Source organism: Eumetopias jubatus, unplaced genomic scaffold (genome assembly GCF_037043125.1).
Source record: "Eumetopias jubatus isolate StellerSeaLion01/CBP00866 unplaced genomic scaffold, mEumJub1_p1.0 scaffold_12, whole genome shotgun sequence".
NCBI classification, from domain to species: Eukaryota; Metazoa; Chordata; class Mammalia; order Carnivora; family Otariidae; genus Eumetopias; species Eumetopias jubatus.
The window spans coordinates 73081193-73097303 of record NW_028274818.1 but is presented as its reverse complement, the minus strand read 5'-3'; the positions used below and the strand labels follow the sequence as shown (position 1 = coordinate 73097303).

The window sequence follows — 16111 nt, the reverse complement described above, 5'->3', positions numbered from 1 at the left end:
AGGCAGGACAAACTGCAGATGTGACATCTGTGAAGACTCAGTCACCCTCTCTGCTGGGCCCTGAAGCCAAAGGACTCTACTCCACAGTCACCCACCTGTTCATAGAGGTGAAGTTTCCGAGCACGTTTGACCAGGGTGTCCTTGCTGCAGGGCAGGAATGAAGCAAGATAGGCATACACCCCAGAACGGATTTGGCTACTCAGCTCCCGAGTTTGCACCTCTATGCTGAAGAACAGAACAGAGTCATCAAGAGCCTGCAGCTCCCTGGAGCTCCTCTCATCATGAAGCCACCCTACTGCAGAGAGGAAAACTAAGAGCCAACAACAGATCAAACCTTATGCTGTCGGTCATGCAATGTAAAAGAGTGACGAGTGCAACAGATCCCCAGCAGTCGCCAAATCAGAACTCCCACACCTGATGAACTTGGCTAGGTACGGAGGGTCAAGACCCTCAGGTCAAAGACAAGACCAACTAAAAGGTAGTCAGGAAAACAGAACCTGAGAGAACAAGCTCTGAAGTACTAAATTTCACATAAGAGCTTTCAAAATGAAAGTGATTGAGTTACTTGCTGTAGACAGGAAATACCTTCCAACAGCGTTTCCTTTTTTCCCCAGTTCTATCCCTAATAAGGAGGTCAGGGAAATCCTCACCCCTCCAGTGTTCCCATCTAAATGAGCAGAAAAATATTTGTCTTCAATCCTTTGAGTTCTCTGTATTTGGCATGCTCCAGCACGCTATTGTTGACACAAATCTCTCATGTGTGCTGACCCTCAGGTGCTCTCTATAGTCCAGGCTTCCTGACCCAGGAGGCCAATCCCCATCCTGGTCATTTGCTAGAATATTCCCAAGCCTTGACAACTGTTCTTACACGTGCAAAATCCTCACTTGTTGAGAACAAGCTTCCTCTGCTAAATAACGCAACAGAGAAGCTGGCAAAGCTGGAAGGCCGGATACTAAGAACCTGGTTTGGGTTTATATGTGCAGGGTTTTTTTGCTTTTTAATCTACTTCATACAGTGCAACATCTCAGAGGTTCAGGTATCCCGGAGAAGTGCCACGAGATGGTATTTATATACCCTGGCCTTGGGAGAAGTGAGAGTGAAAAGAGAATGATCCCAGGAGAGCAGGCTCCTGTGGCTGCACCAAGTTATCTCTTACTTTTCTGGATTCTCAAAGACAGCAAGCAACACTTTTTCTCTCTCTCATCTCATACTTGCCAAGAAATCCTCTTCCAACTGGCCATGATTATTATACACAGTGTTCCAATAACACCTGCTGCCTAAGGTTACTAAGGTCTATCATTTCTTGGAAACAAATATTTGGTGTACCCACCCCCCTTTAAAAAAAAAAGATAAATAAAAACCATTTTTTCTCTCATAAGTGGTTATCGTTAATGTAGTTCAACCAATGCTCATTTCCCCAGCCTGCTCAAGCCAGGCATGGTAACAGCAGACGCACGGAAACAAAAGATACTCACTCTAAGAGGGTGCCATTAACATCTTGGGTGAAGAACTTCTGTCTGCTCTCTCCTTCAGCAGCTCTGGCAGCCTGGTTCACAGCAGACAGTAACATCCGTTAGTGCACTTTCCCCACACGACCACACAACCCACAGGCACAAGACCAGTCAGTCCCTACAGAACACCTGTCGATTCAATAAAATCCTCACTGTGCCCTTCCCTACTCAGCCCTAATCCCAGATTAAGTTCACATATGATCACTATATACTCCACAATTGGTATATCCAGCTTTTTTCAAACACTACTAAAGCATCTATGGACTGTCATTCTTCCCAGGACTTGAAATGACAGTCACATAAAAGAAAATCATACAGAGTCAAAGCAATCAGGATGCATTTGATTCAACCAGCTAGTTAACTCCCGTGAATGGCAGTCTGTCACCTCAACTGTGAGTTGGTATTTCCATACGTCTACAATATAAAAACAATCAAGAACTTCAACAAAACCACAAAATTCAAAGCTCTTTATCCCCCCTCACCCCTAAATAATAATAAAAGTGCTGCTTTAGCATTTAAGGACATTGTAATTTTTAGGAAATTCACAATCTACTTAGAGTGTATCACAAATTCTATGACCCAGACCACTTGAACTACTAACACACCTTCCTACCTATTGACACAAGTAGCAGCGCAGGCTACTGTACAGTCTTTCGCTTCCCATGAGAACACAATCAGCACCCTGGACGGCAGCCACGGCAGGCAGCCAGGGCACTGAGTGCAGAAGTCAGTAAAGCAATCACGGCAAAAGTCTGAACCACTGGTTCTCATATTCAGCTGCATATTGGAATTACCTGGCGGCTTTTCCCACCCTCGACCCATCACATCAGAATCTCTGGGGATGAGGCTCAGGAATCTGTTTCTTTTCTTTAAGATTTTATTTATTTGACAGAGAGACACACAGCGAGAGAGGGAGCACAAGCCCGGGGAGTGGGAGAGGGAGAAGCAGGCTTCCCGCCGAGCAGGGAGCCCGATGTGGGACTTGATCCCAGAACCCTGGAATCATGACCTGAGCCCAAGGCAGACACTTAACGACTGAGCCACCCAGGCGCCCCAGGAATCTGTTTCTTTAAAAGGAACCCTGGTAACTCTAAAGTGCAGAGAGGAATGAGAACCACTGATCTAAATCCAAGAGTTGCTGGTCCAAAGGCTTTAGGCAAAAATAAATCATCTAAAATCAGGCTTGATACAGAATAATGACCACAAACAAAGGCAATAAGATAATTGTCTAAAACAGTCAACCCTGATCAAGCCATCTAAGACTGTAGGCACTGAGATCGACCCTCCACTTTCCCATCACCCGACTTGCCTTCCCTCACCGTATCCTCTGGGTCCTTTTCCTACCTCTGCTCCCTCTCCATCTTCTCCGTTAACTCCTTAAATAGAGATGGAGCCCAAAATTCTATCTAGAACTACCTTCTCCTAATACTTCTCCTTCACAGCTTTGAAATAACACATAATGCCCATACATCTCTCAAATCTAAATCTCTAGGCCTATACCCTTTTTTCTAAGCTCTGGATTAGAATTTCCAATTACTTCTGTGAATGGATGATCCTCTGGTATGGACACTCAACTTACCCAAGACCAAACCTACTAGCTTCTGCTTCTACTTCTGTGTTCCCTACTTCTAATAACTATACTCCATCCTCTGGAAATCCTTCCACTCCCTTCTTTAAAACCCTGAGGTAGCTCTCTCCAAGCCCAGAATCAAATCCAAACTCCTTTATGTGGCATTTATGATTCTCCAGGATCTGGCCCCAGCCAGCCACTCCAGCTCCCAACCCCTACCACACTCCAGGAGTCCCCACCATCCAACAATTCAACAACTCCTTGTCTATCCCCAGCTCTATGCCCTGGCTTCCTATAAGACCATCTCACCACTGAGCCTGGCCAAGCCTACTGCCTCCAGTCTGATTCCTATGTACCTCAAGGAGCTTCTGTCTTACCTCCTCAAAGCTGGCTGTTCACCTGACCATCTGCTTGACCACCCAAACATCACAGAGCTTACCTCATTCTGCTCTGTCCTACAGCCAGGTGTTTACATGTCTACTGGTCCATTTACAAAACAAGCTCATGGAGAACAAGAACTGAATCTTATTTGTCAATATACTTCCCACAGCTGCCTATCACATAATAGAGCTTATTAGTAAATGTTGCCTGAGTGAATGCATGAAGGAAAAACAGGTGTTACCGAGAGAATGCAACCAGAGGAAGAAAGTTTGGAACTGACAAACAGAACTTGCAGAAGATACGCAAAACTCAAGCTTCTGCAGACCCCGGAGGGAGGGAGGAAGTGCAAAAGCCCAGGATGAAAGGGGGTGAAACGGATGGATGGAAATGAAATAAAGGCATGACTTTTAATCCATTCACCTGCCAATTTCTTACATTTTCAGAAGTATTCAGAATTCTTGGCACTTCTAATGTACTGAGAGTACGATTTTAGTTTGAGAAAAAATAAAACTGAGTCATTCTTTTGCTTAAGCTTACACACTGCTACTTACAAGACCCAGAAGCACTTCCATATTAATTCAATCTAATTACTTTAACATGTATTTCAAATGCCCCACTGTTTGTCAGACCTATCAACAAGCTTAGGTTTCCATTCAAATTTTATTTTTAGATATCAGCCAGTTCCTCCAATGTGTCAGAAGCTTTCTGGCTATATACTTTTTAAGAAGATTTTTTTTCTGATGCCCTTACAATTGTGTGGACAATTATCTCTGAGGGTCTGGTTTTATACTGAGATAATTAGTCAAGTGCTATACTTTTATTTTTTTTAAATACTTTGAAAGAGGGGCGCCTGGGTGGCTCAGTCGATAAGCATCTACCTTCGGCTTGGGTCATGATCCCAGAGTCCTAGGATCGAGCCCCGCGTGGGGCTCTCCTGCTCGCTGGAAGCCTGCACCTCTCCCACTCCCCCTGCTTGTGTTCCCTCTCTCACTGTCTCTGTCAAATAAATAAATAATACTTTGAGAGAGAGAGAAACAAAGAGAGAGTGTGTGAACAGGAAGGGGAACAGAGGCAGAGGGAGAGAAGCAGACTCCCAGCTGAGCATGGAGCCTGACGCGGGGCTCAATCTTACAACGCTGAGATCATGACCTGAGCCAAAACCAAGAGTCAGATGCTCAACCGACTAGCCACCCAGGTGCCCCTTGCGCCCCTTAAGTGCTGTATTTTTAAATAAATCTAATTAAAGGAACAATCAGATTTATATGATAGTCTTCCACAAATAAGTGAGGTTCCTCAACCCTGAGACACTCTTGCCTAAAGAGTTGTATAAATTGATCAATCCTAGATTACTTAGGCAATGAAGTGAAACCAAACAGCCCAATCATGCTGATTTATAATAATTTCAACAGCCCTTTAATGAGCTGTTTTAATTATAAGAAAAGCCACTTACAGCCTCTTAGCACCTAAATCAGAACCTTATATATTGTATCTGTTTTTGCTGGTATGATTTTCTTTTCAGAAAAGATCAAACAGGTTAGTTTTTTGGGTTTTTTTCTACCTTTTTCTCCTTGGATCCAGGTCTCCCTGGATTTGTGATGCAGTTCTAAGTCTATGGGAGGGTAAGCTGTGAGCAGGTAGATTAGAGGAATGGGTGACATGGGGTTTCTGTTTCTTTTCTTTCCTCAGTATTGTTCCCATTTTATGCTTGAGTCAACAGACCTGGGTCATCTGTATGGACCAAGCTGAGTAGTTGCCAAATTACATCAAGACAAGTAACCTGGGTGAGGGGGGTGGCGACACAGCTGAACTTTCCACCAACCAAGACAAAAGGTACAATCAAGAATATTAAGTGCAGACAGGGTAAGGCCATCAAATCAAATCATTGGATTCCTTGGGGTCTATAAAAATGTACAGTACAAGGGAACAGGAAATGAAAAACAGGCTAACATAAGAAAACAGTGACCATTGCTGGGGCATCCACCAAGGTGGCCCTCTTGGGATACCTCTTTAACATATGTAAGTTTTCAAAGTTTTAAGGATCACATCTAGTTAGAAGGTAAATCTAATTTTTGCTTCCCACAGCAAAGATTAATCCCTAAAGGATGGATACATACCACATCAGAATCTGTTTACGGGACTGTGGTAGATGGCAAACAGGACTTCAGATCCCTTCCCTCCCAGTACATGCATTCTGCCACAGGGAGATGGCCTCTAATTTCCCAACCCTCCAAAGTGGTTTGCTCTTGCGACTTGCTTTACCAATAGAGTGGGAGAAGTGATGTGAACACACAACTTCTATGGCTAGATCTTATGGGCCTTGCAGCTTCCACCTTCATTCTCTTGAAATGTTGCCCTGAAACTGCCATACCCTGAAGAAACCCAGGATCAAAGATCAGAGGAGGGAGGGGCCAGCCGTCCCAGCCGGCCCGACCCGGCCAACTTGCCAGCTGAACACAGCCACAAGAGTGAACCAAGCAGGACCAGAAGAGGATCTGCCCAGCCACCCGAGTCAGGAGAAATGAATTGCTCTTTGAAGCCCTAAGATTTGGGCAGTTTTCTAGATAACAGTAGAAACTGATACATTTATCATCATCTAGAGCCAAAATTTTAAATGTAAACAATCTTATAAAGAGGAGGAAAAAAGATAATAAGGGGAGTGAAAAATAAAGTGAGAAACACATAACGCTACTAATGTTACAATTATGTACATTACGTTTAATTTAAATTTTAAAAAGAAAATGTCCAGTTTAAGACTGAGGACAGGGCTCCTTATTAAGGATCGAAATATCCATGGGTGACTTTTGGAATTGTACGCAATTTTTGTGTACATAGGCATTTTTCTCCTGGGAAGAATAGTTTTCCCAGCAGATTCTCAGAGAGGTATGGGTTTAGAGCACTTGTGCACACATGCGGGAGCCTCCAAGTACCCAAGTCAGGCCCTTGTGGGAATGGAGCCCCTGGGGATCCTTTGGAATGGCATTAAGTAACTTTCCAAGAATAAGCCTTTTCCATGCAACCATCAAGTGATGAGGGCTTTATAATATTTATTAAGTGAAGAAAGCAGGAAACAATTATTCACAACTATAATTACAACTGCATAAAAACATACACAGAAGCTAGAAAGTAATAAGCAAATTGAAAATAGTTTTCAGATTGGCAGAATGATGGGTAATCCCCATTTTCTACCCCATTTCCCAAAGTTTCTTAACACTGTTATAGTAGAAGGGCCAGGTGATGACTGAAGTATCGATTTCACACATGAACACTGTATTTTCATTTCAGTATGTCAATTTGTCCTGGTCACCCTTCCCACCAAAACCCAAGCCTACTTTATCTATGGGATCCAGAACCCTGTCTCCACTGTCCCAAGAGAGAACTTGGCAATCACTGAGGAAGGACTGCTTGCTCACGGTTCATCCAGGGGACTCCAGAAAGCGAGGCTTTCTTGAATCACAACCCAACTCCGATTCATGTTAAGCCACTTTGTTTCCATTGAATTGGTCCATCTTTCCCAAGAAATTGAAATAATGAGTCTAAGTTATCAGACTAGAACACTACCTATGTTGGGGGTAGGGACACATCCAAGAATGGTTTTGACTTTTCTCTAAAGAAACGACTGGCTACTGCCACATATACCTCACTCAACTTACTTAAGACTTCAGAAACTACAAAACAATTTGATTACAAAGCAGAGGATTGAGAAGAACAAGGAGTAATTTTTTTAAACATAAATTCTGAGAGCAAACACAGAACAGTATGCTCAAACATGCCAAGTTCAGATTCAACTACTTCCACCTTCATGTCCTACTAAGATATACCCTGAATCCCTAACATGGCACAATTCATTTATATCATCACATTCAAACAAAATACTGCACATAGGCTAACGAGGAAGAACTAGAAATCCAAGGAAGACATTTGCTTTACTTTGCATGTTGTGCTTAAATATTTCTTGGAAACAAGAAAATCATTTGTAGCAGTGGTTAACATTTTACCCTACTCTAAAATATAAGAGAGATTTCACGTAACAGTAATTCTGAAATCCTGTGAGAATCACTGGCTTAATACTTAAGCTACAGGGTATAAATGCCACAGGAGTTGCATTATAAGTCATGATGCCCAAGCTAAAACGTTTTTTAACTAAAAGTCATCATAACTAACGACCCATGCTTGGTTTATGGTCAGTAACAGATTACTGAATTGACAATTCTCAGCACTCTAGAAATCAATTCCCAATTGCCAACGGCTGCTAGAGCCCAAAGACTGTCGCTGTTTTTAATGGTTCACAGACAATATTAAGGTTCAGCTCCTTTTCATTTACCACACCTTAGGCATTCCTATAATCACTACCTAACACTGATGATGGGCAAGTCCAAGGAGCAACGGAAACCCAGTTTCAGCACGTACTCTGTGTAACATTCATCTGCAAACTTTTGTGAATTTTGAAAACTTTCAAAAGATTACTAAAATGACGGATCTGTGCCCCAGTTGCCTGCTGCCAACATTAGTGTCAGTCTATTGCACCAAAGGAAAGATATTTGTGGGGAAGGAACTGATAGGCAGGAAATGGAAAGACAGAAATCCCCCCCCCCCCCGAGAAGAAAGTAGATTTTCCAGAAGTGAAAGAACCACAAAAGGCCTAAAAATGATACCTGATGGACAGAGCTTACACAGTTTCCTTACTTGGGAAGAGAAGAGAGCTTGGAAAAGCTTACACTGAAACTGCCAATTCACTAAGGATTGCTCTGGGCAGCGAGCTTCATGTGGTGGAGAACCAGCGTCAATCTGCCCAAACCGCTTCCAGGAAAGCCCGGCCACTCTGTGTCACCATACCTGAGCCAGCTCCTTAACGCGCTTCTCCAGGGGTGCAGGCAGGCCTTCAGGGAGGGAAGAGGGCTGCCTGAATTCCTGGTCCAGTCCCACCCCAAGGGAATTGCTCTCATCATCCATATCACGGAAAGGGCTTCCTTCTGGAGACTCACTGAGCAGCTGCTCCAAGTCCAAATCAGTCAGCGAGTCCATGGCAGTGGCTGCCTGGAGCAAGTCGTTGTCAGAAGTGGAGCCAAAGAGCGAGAGCAAGGGGTCAGAGGTGCCCTCCAATTCCCGCAGGCCCTGAGCTTCCGCCGACGAGACCGCTACGGGCTTATGGTCTTCGTCCCTCTTTCTCTGAGCCTCTTTCTCCTTCTGAAATTTCTTCAGCATCTCTTTAACGCTCAAAGCCCCAGAATATTTCTTTTTCTTCTTCTCCTTACTGGCATTCAGTGCTGTGAAGCTGCAAGCAAGGAGGAAATTGGTTATGAGGGCTGCAGTACACCTCAAAAGGGAAATTCACGAGAGACAGCCCCTGCTCCCAGCGCAACTGTCTCCAGGAACCTCAGTCACAAGGCCACCCTGTTACTCTTCCTCCCTCCTCTTGGCATATGGAGCTCCTTCTTGCTGGGACCAAAGCTTGAGATTTAATACAGGTTAGCAAAACAGTGTCACAGAATGCTAAATATCCGATGTGTTTTTAAAAACCACTGCCAGGCTGAAATAAAAGGTTGCAAAAAAGCGGTGGGGGGCAAGAAAAATATTTAAAGGGAAAAAGCAGAAGCAGCAGAGAGCAGCAGCAACTTGAAGGGCAGCTGGGGTGAGACCAAGTGAGGCGAAGACAGCAGGACCACAGAAGACAAAGGGAAGTGGCAGAGACGGAAGGAGAACTGGGGCAGAGGGGTGCCCAAGAGAACAAGAAACATCAAGAGTCACACAGTGACAGAAATTGCTGCCAACACTGACAGAGGGCCAGAGAGAAGTCCCATGTCTGACACACAGAGATGTGAAAGCACCAATGCCCACAAGGGCACTGTGGGAGGCGTGAGGGGAACGGAAGGCCAGGCCCTGCTGCTTCTTCTGAAGCTGTGAGGAGGAGGGCGCGTCAGCTCCCAGGTGTCCTGCCCTAACAGTTCAGATTTTATCCTAGCAAAGAAGCTGCTGCCTCTCACCCGGCTTTGGAAAACTTGGACTTTTTCGATTTCTTCTCCTTGTCATAAGTGTCATCTTTTTTCTTCTTCTTTATCTTCTCACCACCTTCCTTCAACTTCCGCTTCTGAGAATTAAAGACAAGGCACAGTTACACGGCTCCCTAACTCAGGGAGCAAGTGCACTACACAGCACTGGCCTTGCTCCGCCCAGGGGACATCCTGAGAGCTGCCTTATTTCCTTCATGAGCAACAGCTTTCAGATCGGTCCCTGGACCACAGACCTGCAGCAGGTCAACACAGCGTTCCCACTAACAGTGTCTCCTGGAAGCACCCAGGGCTGAGGCAAGAGGCCATTCTGTAGCCTGAAACTTTTCTAGTTCAAGTTAGCTGTATATGGGCCCTACCTCTTATTTTAAACATACAGGCAGTGGTGGACAGATTTCAAAATACACTCATCTTAAGGCTAACTTGTTTTTGTTGGGGTGACAGCCCTGGGAACTGAAGTCCTCTACATGTCCACAGAAGAGACACAGCAAGGCTGGTGCAAACTCCCCTCACTCCACACCCTTCACTGCCCTAGTCCCGCCCTGAGACCACCTTGACAAATGAATCCCTGCCGAGCCTGCTGGGACACAGGCGTGGACACCTCTAGGTCCACAGCACCTGGCCACAGTGCAGGTGTGAGTAGTAACCTGTCAGCCTCGGCAGGGCTCATGCCTTTCCACCAAGCTCCTGAGCCATCCTAAACCAGCAGACGTTCCGGCAAGTCACCTACTGATCTTATAAAGTCATGTAAAAAAAGCACTTCTGAAATCCAAAAGCAAGTATCGTTCTAACCTTTGGAGATTTTTTCTTCTTTTCTTTAATGAAGTCATCCTCAGATTCTGATGCTTGTCTAAATTGCAGGGTTCCGGAGTTAATGTAAAATCCTCCATACTTTGTAGTCAAAGAAGCAGGAACAAGTTCATCATACTGAAGGGGGGAAAACAAATGGTCAGCTCCAAGTTCTGGTACTAATAAATAGTCCAAAGGTGCAGAGTGGGTCTTGACAGAGCAGATATGACTCTGTTCTTCTGCCACTTAGCATGGTAAGACCTGCTACTGGTCAACCACAAATGTCCTAGCTCAAAGGTGTTTGGACAGATCTGGTCATCATTTTCAGTGAGGGAACCATGGCCAGATCAAGTGTGTCACTTCCTCTCTAACTCACCAGGGCAGCCTTTTCTTCACACTGAGGGCATGCGCACACTGACTCGATCTCCGCCTCCAGGCCATCACCAGTAGAAGCTAGGGTGTGGTGGCTCCAATGGCATTTTAACACTTACCGCCTCAGAATTATCGATGAAGGAGTCAGATTCATCGTAACCGTACCCCATGTCAATCAGGTCCTGTATCCGATCTTTTCTACGTTTCTTTCCACCCTAAAATACAAAATAGGTCATGTGCTTTTTCCATGTGTAACTGTGGTAAAAACCCATAGCATAAGACCTACCCTCTTAACAATAAATGTTTTAAGTCTAAGGTCACATGCTTTTTCTGATACACAGAATTAATTGTTGCCTTGAATTCCAACAACTAGTGACTAAAGGTTGTAAATCAGTGGGTCACACACCCCTACACCCACCCCAAACCCCATTCCCTTGAAGACCTTCTAAAATAGAACAGATCTGTATCTGCACAAAATGGCCTAAGAAAGAAAAAGGAACTAAATGGCTTTGTATCAAAACTCTCATTCTAAGCATAAATTCTAGGAGTAAAACGCCCTTCTTGCTCATTCATCCACTTAGCTTCACACACTAGTGCCTGCCACACGCATTGTCTCTACCTTAATGCATTTATCTAATAATTGCATTTTGTTCTCTCCAACCTCTGTACTTGTTTAGATGATAATCCACTAAAGGAACATAAAAATGTCTGGAAACCTCTCCCACTCAACGAGGTTGTTTTGTTGCCCAAGAGAGGAATCTTACATATTTTTCTTCAAACTTCCGGGCAAGGGCCTCCACTTTATGCCTTTCCTTTTCTTCATCATTGAAAGGATCTGAGAGATCTTTCTTCTGTAAAGAGACCATTCCACAAAAATAAGAATCACAAAAAAATTCCCACAATCCTATTCATAATACCTGCACTGACTACTCAATACGCATAAACTGCATAATAAAAACAACTGTTTCAAAAAAGACAAGATAAAATACATGCTACTGTCCTAAAAGTGTTTACCTAGCTGCTTAAGAAAATAAAGTTTCCATTCACGTAATTCAACAAAACTAAACGCCTACAATCACCCACCATAGCATTAGGTCCTAGAGGGCTCCAAATATGGCAAAGGGCCTTTAGTTAGGGATGCTCAACCTGTATAGAACTGTTTCAATATAGTCGGTTTTCTTTGTAACCCTAAAAATTATTTTACGCATTTAAAAACATTACTCTAAGAAGGTCCATAGGCTTCACTGACTTCCAAAGCAGTCAATAGCTCAAAAAGTTTAAGAACGCAGTGAAAATAGTGCAAGCCCTTGAGAGCTATTCTGCCGTATTGGTTCGTAGAGTGGTATGAACTTGCACTTCCTTCACTGCTACCAAAAGTCAAAACCAGGTTCACAGCATTCCCTTTCCCTGGAAGCTCATCTTGATGGATCAGTAATCTTGTCTTTCCTCCCAATGTCAATATGCATTCCAAATATTTTCATGTGGTTTTCCAAAGTTTATTTCTACTCCATAAACTTACTGTTGCATTTTTCTCAAGTAAATTTTCCAGAGTTGGACTTTAAGATTCTCTGGCAAGGAAACTTAATTTTAATAAAAGACTCCTATACCAAATACATTTAAGACTCCAGAGTAGACCAAAATCACTAAAGATTGGATGCCTATCTTAAGACAAAACTCTATTACCCCACCCTCCCATCCCTGCCCACTGGAATCCCATCTACTCATGAAGGACCAGTTAAATGAGATATTGTGGAACGTACATATAAAAGCCACAAGTGAGTGGTCTTTAAAACATGCACTCATCTGTACTTTCCAAAGTTTTCTATAATGATCACATATAACCTAAGTGATTAAAATAATTTTAAAAAATGCCACCAATGTGGGGCGCCTGGGTGGCTCAGTTGGTTAAGTGTCTGCCTTCGGCTCAGGTCATGATCCCAGGGTCCTGGGATCGAGCCCTGCATTGGGCTCCCTGCTCAGCGGGGAGCCTGCTTCTCCCTCTCCCTCTGCTGCTCCCCCTTCTTTTGTGCTCTTTCTCTCTCTCAAATAAATAAAATCTAAAAAAAAAAAAAGGTTAAAAAAAATTCCACCAATCTAGAGCAGTACTAGACACAACATGTACTCTCTTATGTCTTGCGAAGAGTTGTCCAAAAAGTACTACTTCCTGCATGCATGAAGGTCCAACTCTGTCCAAACACAGCATCCAGGATGTAAGCTCTCTGCTGTCCAAGCCCTGCAGGGCTTTCTATTTGTATCAGACTTAAACAACTGCCACATTGTAACTCCTGCTACCTGTGTTGGCATAATTCTAAAGTACCTATAAGACTGAAAGTTCCTTTGAGGCTGGCTGGGATAGTGGCTTCTCCACCTTTATATAGTCCTCAGCATCTCACCCAGTGCCTTTACATTATAAGAAACATATGCTAACTGAATTAATATATGAATCCCTCAGATTACATAATACTTTGAAAACCACAGAGTAGACACAAAGATTCAGCGTTCTGAATCTGAAGTCCAGGAGTGAATCCCCTGAAACTGAATCCAAAGTTCTCTGTGTATGCTCCAAACATTTTTCTGCAATGGAGAAGAACTTCTGGATCCCTCAAAAAGGTGAAATCAGAGCACTTGAGTTCTAATTTCAGTTGAGCCCATAAATAAAGACCTCAACCAATCCCTGCTACTGTCTCTTCCTCTCAAGGAAGATCCCATTCCTACTTTGGAAAAGGAATCATGAACGGATTTGAAATTATTTTTTCTAATCTTGCCCAATAGCCCTCATATAAAAGGTTGACCCTTGGCACAAACTTACTGGCTTCCATTCAGCTAATGAGATCTTGATCAAGGAAACACATTTTTGTCTGAGCAAAAAAACAGATAATCCTCCTAACCAAAGGCACTCACCCCCAACATCACAACAGTGAATTAGAAGGAAGAACTCTGGCCACTGAGTTATGCCGCTAAAAACTGTATCTACATGATATCATTCTATCCTCAAACACCCTGTGAGCCGGGTACTAGGCTGATCCTCACCTTTGCCTCAGAGCCCAGCACAGTGCACTGAGGAGTGCTTGTGCTCCTCACCTATTTCCTACCCGTGCTGTAGCATTCCGCTCCGTTTACGTAAAACACAAAAACGTGCAAAACTGATCTAAGCTGTCGAAAATCAGGGCAGTGGGCATGGATAGTATTTTGGAAGGGCAGGAAGAGGGTTTCTGGTGTCCTGGAAAATATTACATTTTATAATCCAGGCACAGGATACAAGGGTGTGTGGAGTTTGTGAAAATGCATCAAGTTGTGAATTTATCATATATGCACTTTTGTTGTGTATTTAATTTAGTAAATAGTTTTAATTTTACAATGTTAATGAATTATCAGAACATCAGTAATAGCTGAAGCTGGTGATGGGTACACGGGGGCTCATTATACTATCCTCCTATTCTGTGCATGTTTGAGAAGTTCCATACTAAAGAGCAAAACAAATCTGCCAGGAAAATAAATAGGTCATTTTAAAAAACATTTAAGAAATCAAACTGATTCTCAAAAGACCTGAAACGTACAACCCAATAGGTTTCTATCCATCCAAGAAACTATCCTGAATCTCACTGTTCAGAAGACATGAGCAGTCAGTGTCTTTTCTTGTCTGCCCTTACACCAGGCAGAGTGAGATTCTGTTGGAAAAGAAAAATGTCCTGCACAAAATTCCAGTGCTGTAACAGCCAGGGGCTGGTCACATTTACACATAACATGAACACCTTGGTATGAAAGGCTTCAGTGTTTATTATTAGGCATAATTCATATTAGCCTTGGATGTACAGTGTTCTCTCTAGCATAAATCAGGAGAATGGTTCTAGAAAGAATTCTATCCTTTCCTGCCCAGAGGCAAAACCAGCACACCTTGTGACTGCTTTGGACTGAGTGCCATGATCTTGGGATAGCCAGAGCCTTTCTAATCTTGCTTCCACCTTCTAGAAATCCCTTTTGCACAGGATGTCCCACGCATTATATCTGCAGACTGAGTCTGGGGCTGCTGGGGTGTACCTTGTCTGCGGGTTGAAGGCCTTTTACCTTCCCTCGTATGTTCTTCACCAGCTCCGGGTAGAAGAACTCTGGACAGCGCTTGTGATCTGGCTCAAAGAGGGTGAGTGTAATCCGAACAGCTGCTGCAGCCGGCTCAGAGTCCTGATGCTGTTCTGTTCCCCCAACCTCCTCTTTCCGGGATTTCTTCAAAAATGCAGGATTCAGAGAACCTGGGAGAGAGGTGAACTGGACCCTGTGGGGCTCCGACATGGCTACCAACAAGTCTTAGCGGGTGTCACTGCATGGCTTCTGTTAACATTAAAAGAAGGGCCAGGTCAAACCAAGATGATAAAAATGATAATTTCTCCTGTTCAGCTATTCAGATTCAAGCTTAAAAGAATTTCATTGTCAAGAAGAATCCACTGTTGATCTTAATTACCACTTGCTGCTTTTTTCTTCAACACTATTCATCTTAAATATACCATTTTTAAATATAAATGTAAATCATCCCAAATCTTATCATTCAGAGATAGTGTTCAGCATACTTCTTTCTAGTCTTTTTTTCTATGCCAGTCAATAGTTCTTACATGTTAGAGAATCCATGCTGATAGAGCCTTAAAGAATCCTCAAAACTGCAAACATCACCAGAGAATATTTTTCATTTATCTAACACTTTTTTTTTTCTGGCTGAGAATAATCTCTTTCTTAAGATCTCTATATTTTCATCACCAGCAGTACACTTACATTTAGGGCCCATCTTTCCAATGAGAAAGTTTTCAACAGCTCACAGAAGGTACTGCCTCCTCTGGGGTAAGTAAAAAACCAGTGTCTCAGGAGGAGTGTGGCTCGGCTCATTTCCTAACACACCAGCGTCTGTCCACCCACAACTGGGCCTCGGCAAAGTAAAAAATTATCACATGCCAAAGACCTTCAAAGTTGCTTGGAAATGGTCAAAATAGACTGTAAAGCTCAGAACACCCAGGGTTTACAGAATATAAATATCCAAACACACACACACACACACACACACTATATATATATAGTGTGTGTGTGCGTGCGCGCGCACTTCAGGTATAATCTTATGTCCTTTTTTAAACTCACACTCTAGTATGAACTTTCTACCATGACACTAAATAAAAATATTCACTGCTGCCTTGTTTATACAGGAAAATGGTAAAAACAACCTTGATATCCAGCATTAAGGGAATGGTTGGAAAAAAAAACTGCAGCTTTTTTAAAACTGATTTATTCTTATAATCTATAAATTTTGATAGAGATATACAATGCTTGTCATACCTCTTACAACTACTTTTTCCTGCTCTGTTACTGTTTAATTTAAAGTGAGGTATAGGGCGCCTGGGTGGCTCAGTTGGTTAAGCAACTGCCTTCGGCTCAGGTCATGATCCTGGAGTCCCGGGATCGAGTCCCGCATCAGGCTCCCTGCTTGGCAGGGAGTCTGCTTCTC

General features: G+C 43.3%; 1 protein-coding gene across 4 annotated transcripts in view; it reads right to left on the bottom strand.

Moving 5' to 3' along the window:
* The window catches only part of UBN1 (ubinuclein 1), a 39457-nt gene that overhangs the window by 19261 nt on the left and 4085 nt on the right, over positions 1–16111 (bottom strand). For 3 of the 4 annotated variants that reach the window (XM_028117431.2, XM_028117433.2, XM_028117436.2), the window contains exons 2-9: positions 14668–14955; positions 11394–11480; positions 10749–10844; positions 10261–10395; positions 9445–9548; positions 8297–8735; positions 1477–1547; positions 96–225 (exon numbers count right to left, since the gene is read on the bottom strand). In XM_028117431.2, the coding sequence (XP_027973232.2) occupies positions 96–225; positions 1477–1547; positions 8297–8735; positions 9445–9548; positions 10261–10395; positions 10749–10844; positions 11394–11480; positions 14668–14916 (1311 nt within the window). In that variant the 5' untranslated portion in view covers positions 14917–14955. The remainder of the gene's footprint in view (positions 1–95; positions 226–1476; positions 1548–8296; positions 8736–9444; positions 9549–10260; positions 10396–10748; positions 10845–11393; positions 11481–14667; positions 14956–16111) is intronic. The other variant, XM_028117434.2, reaches the window with a different exon arrangement.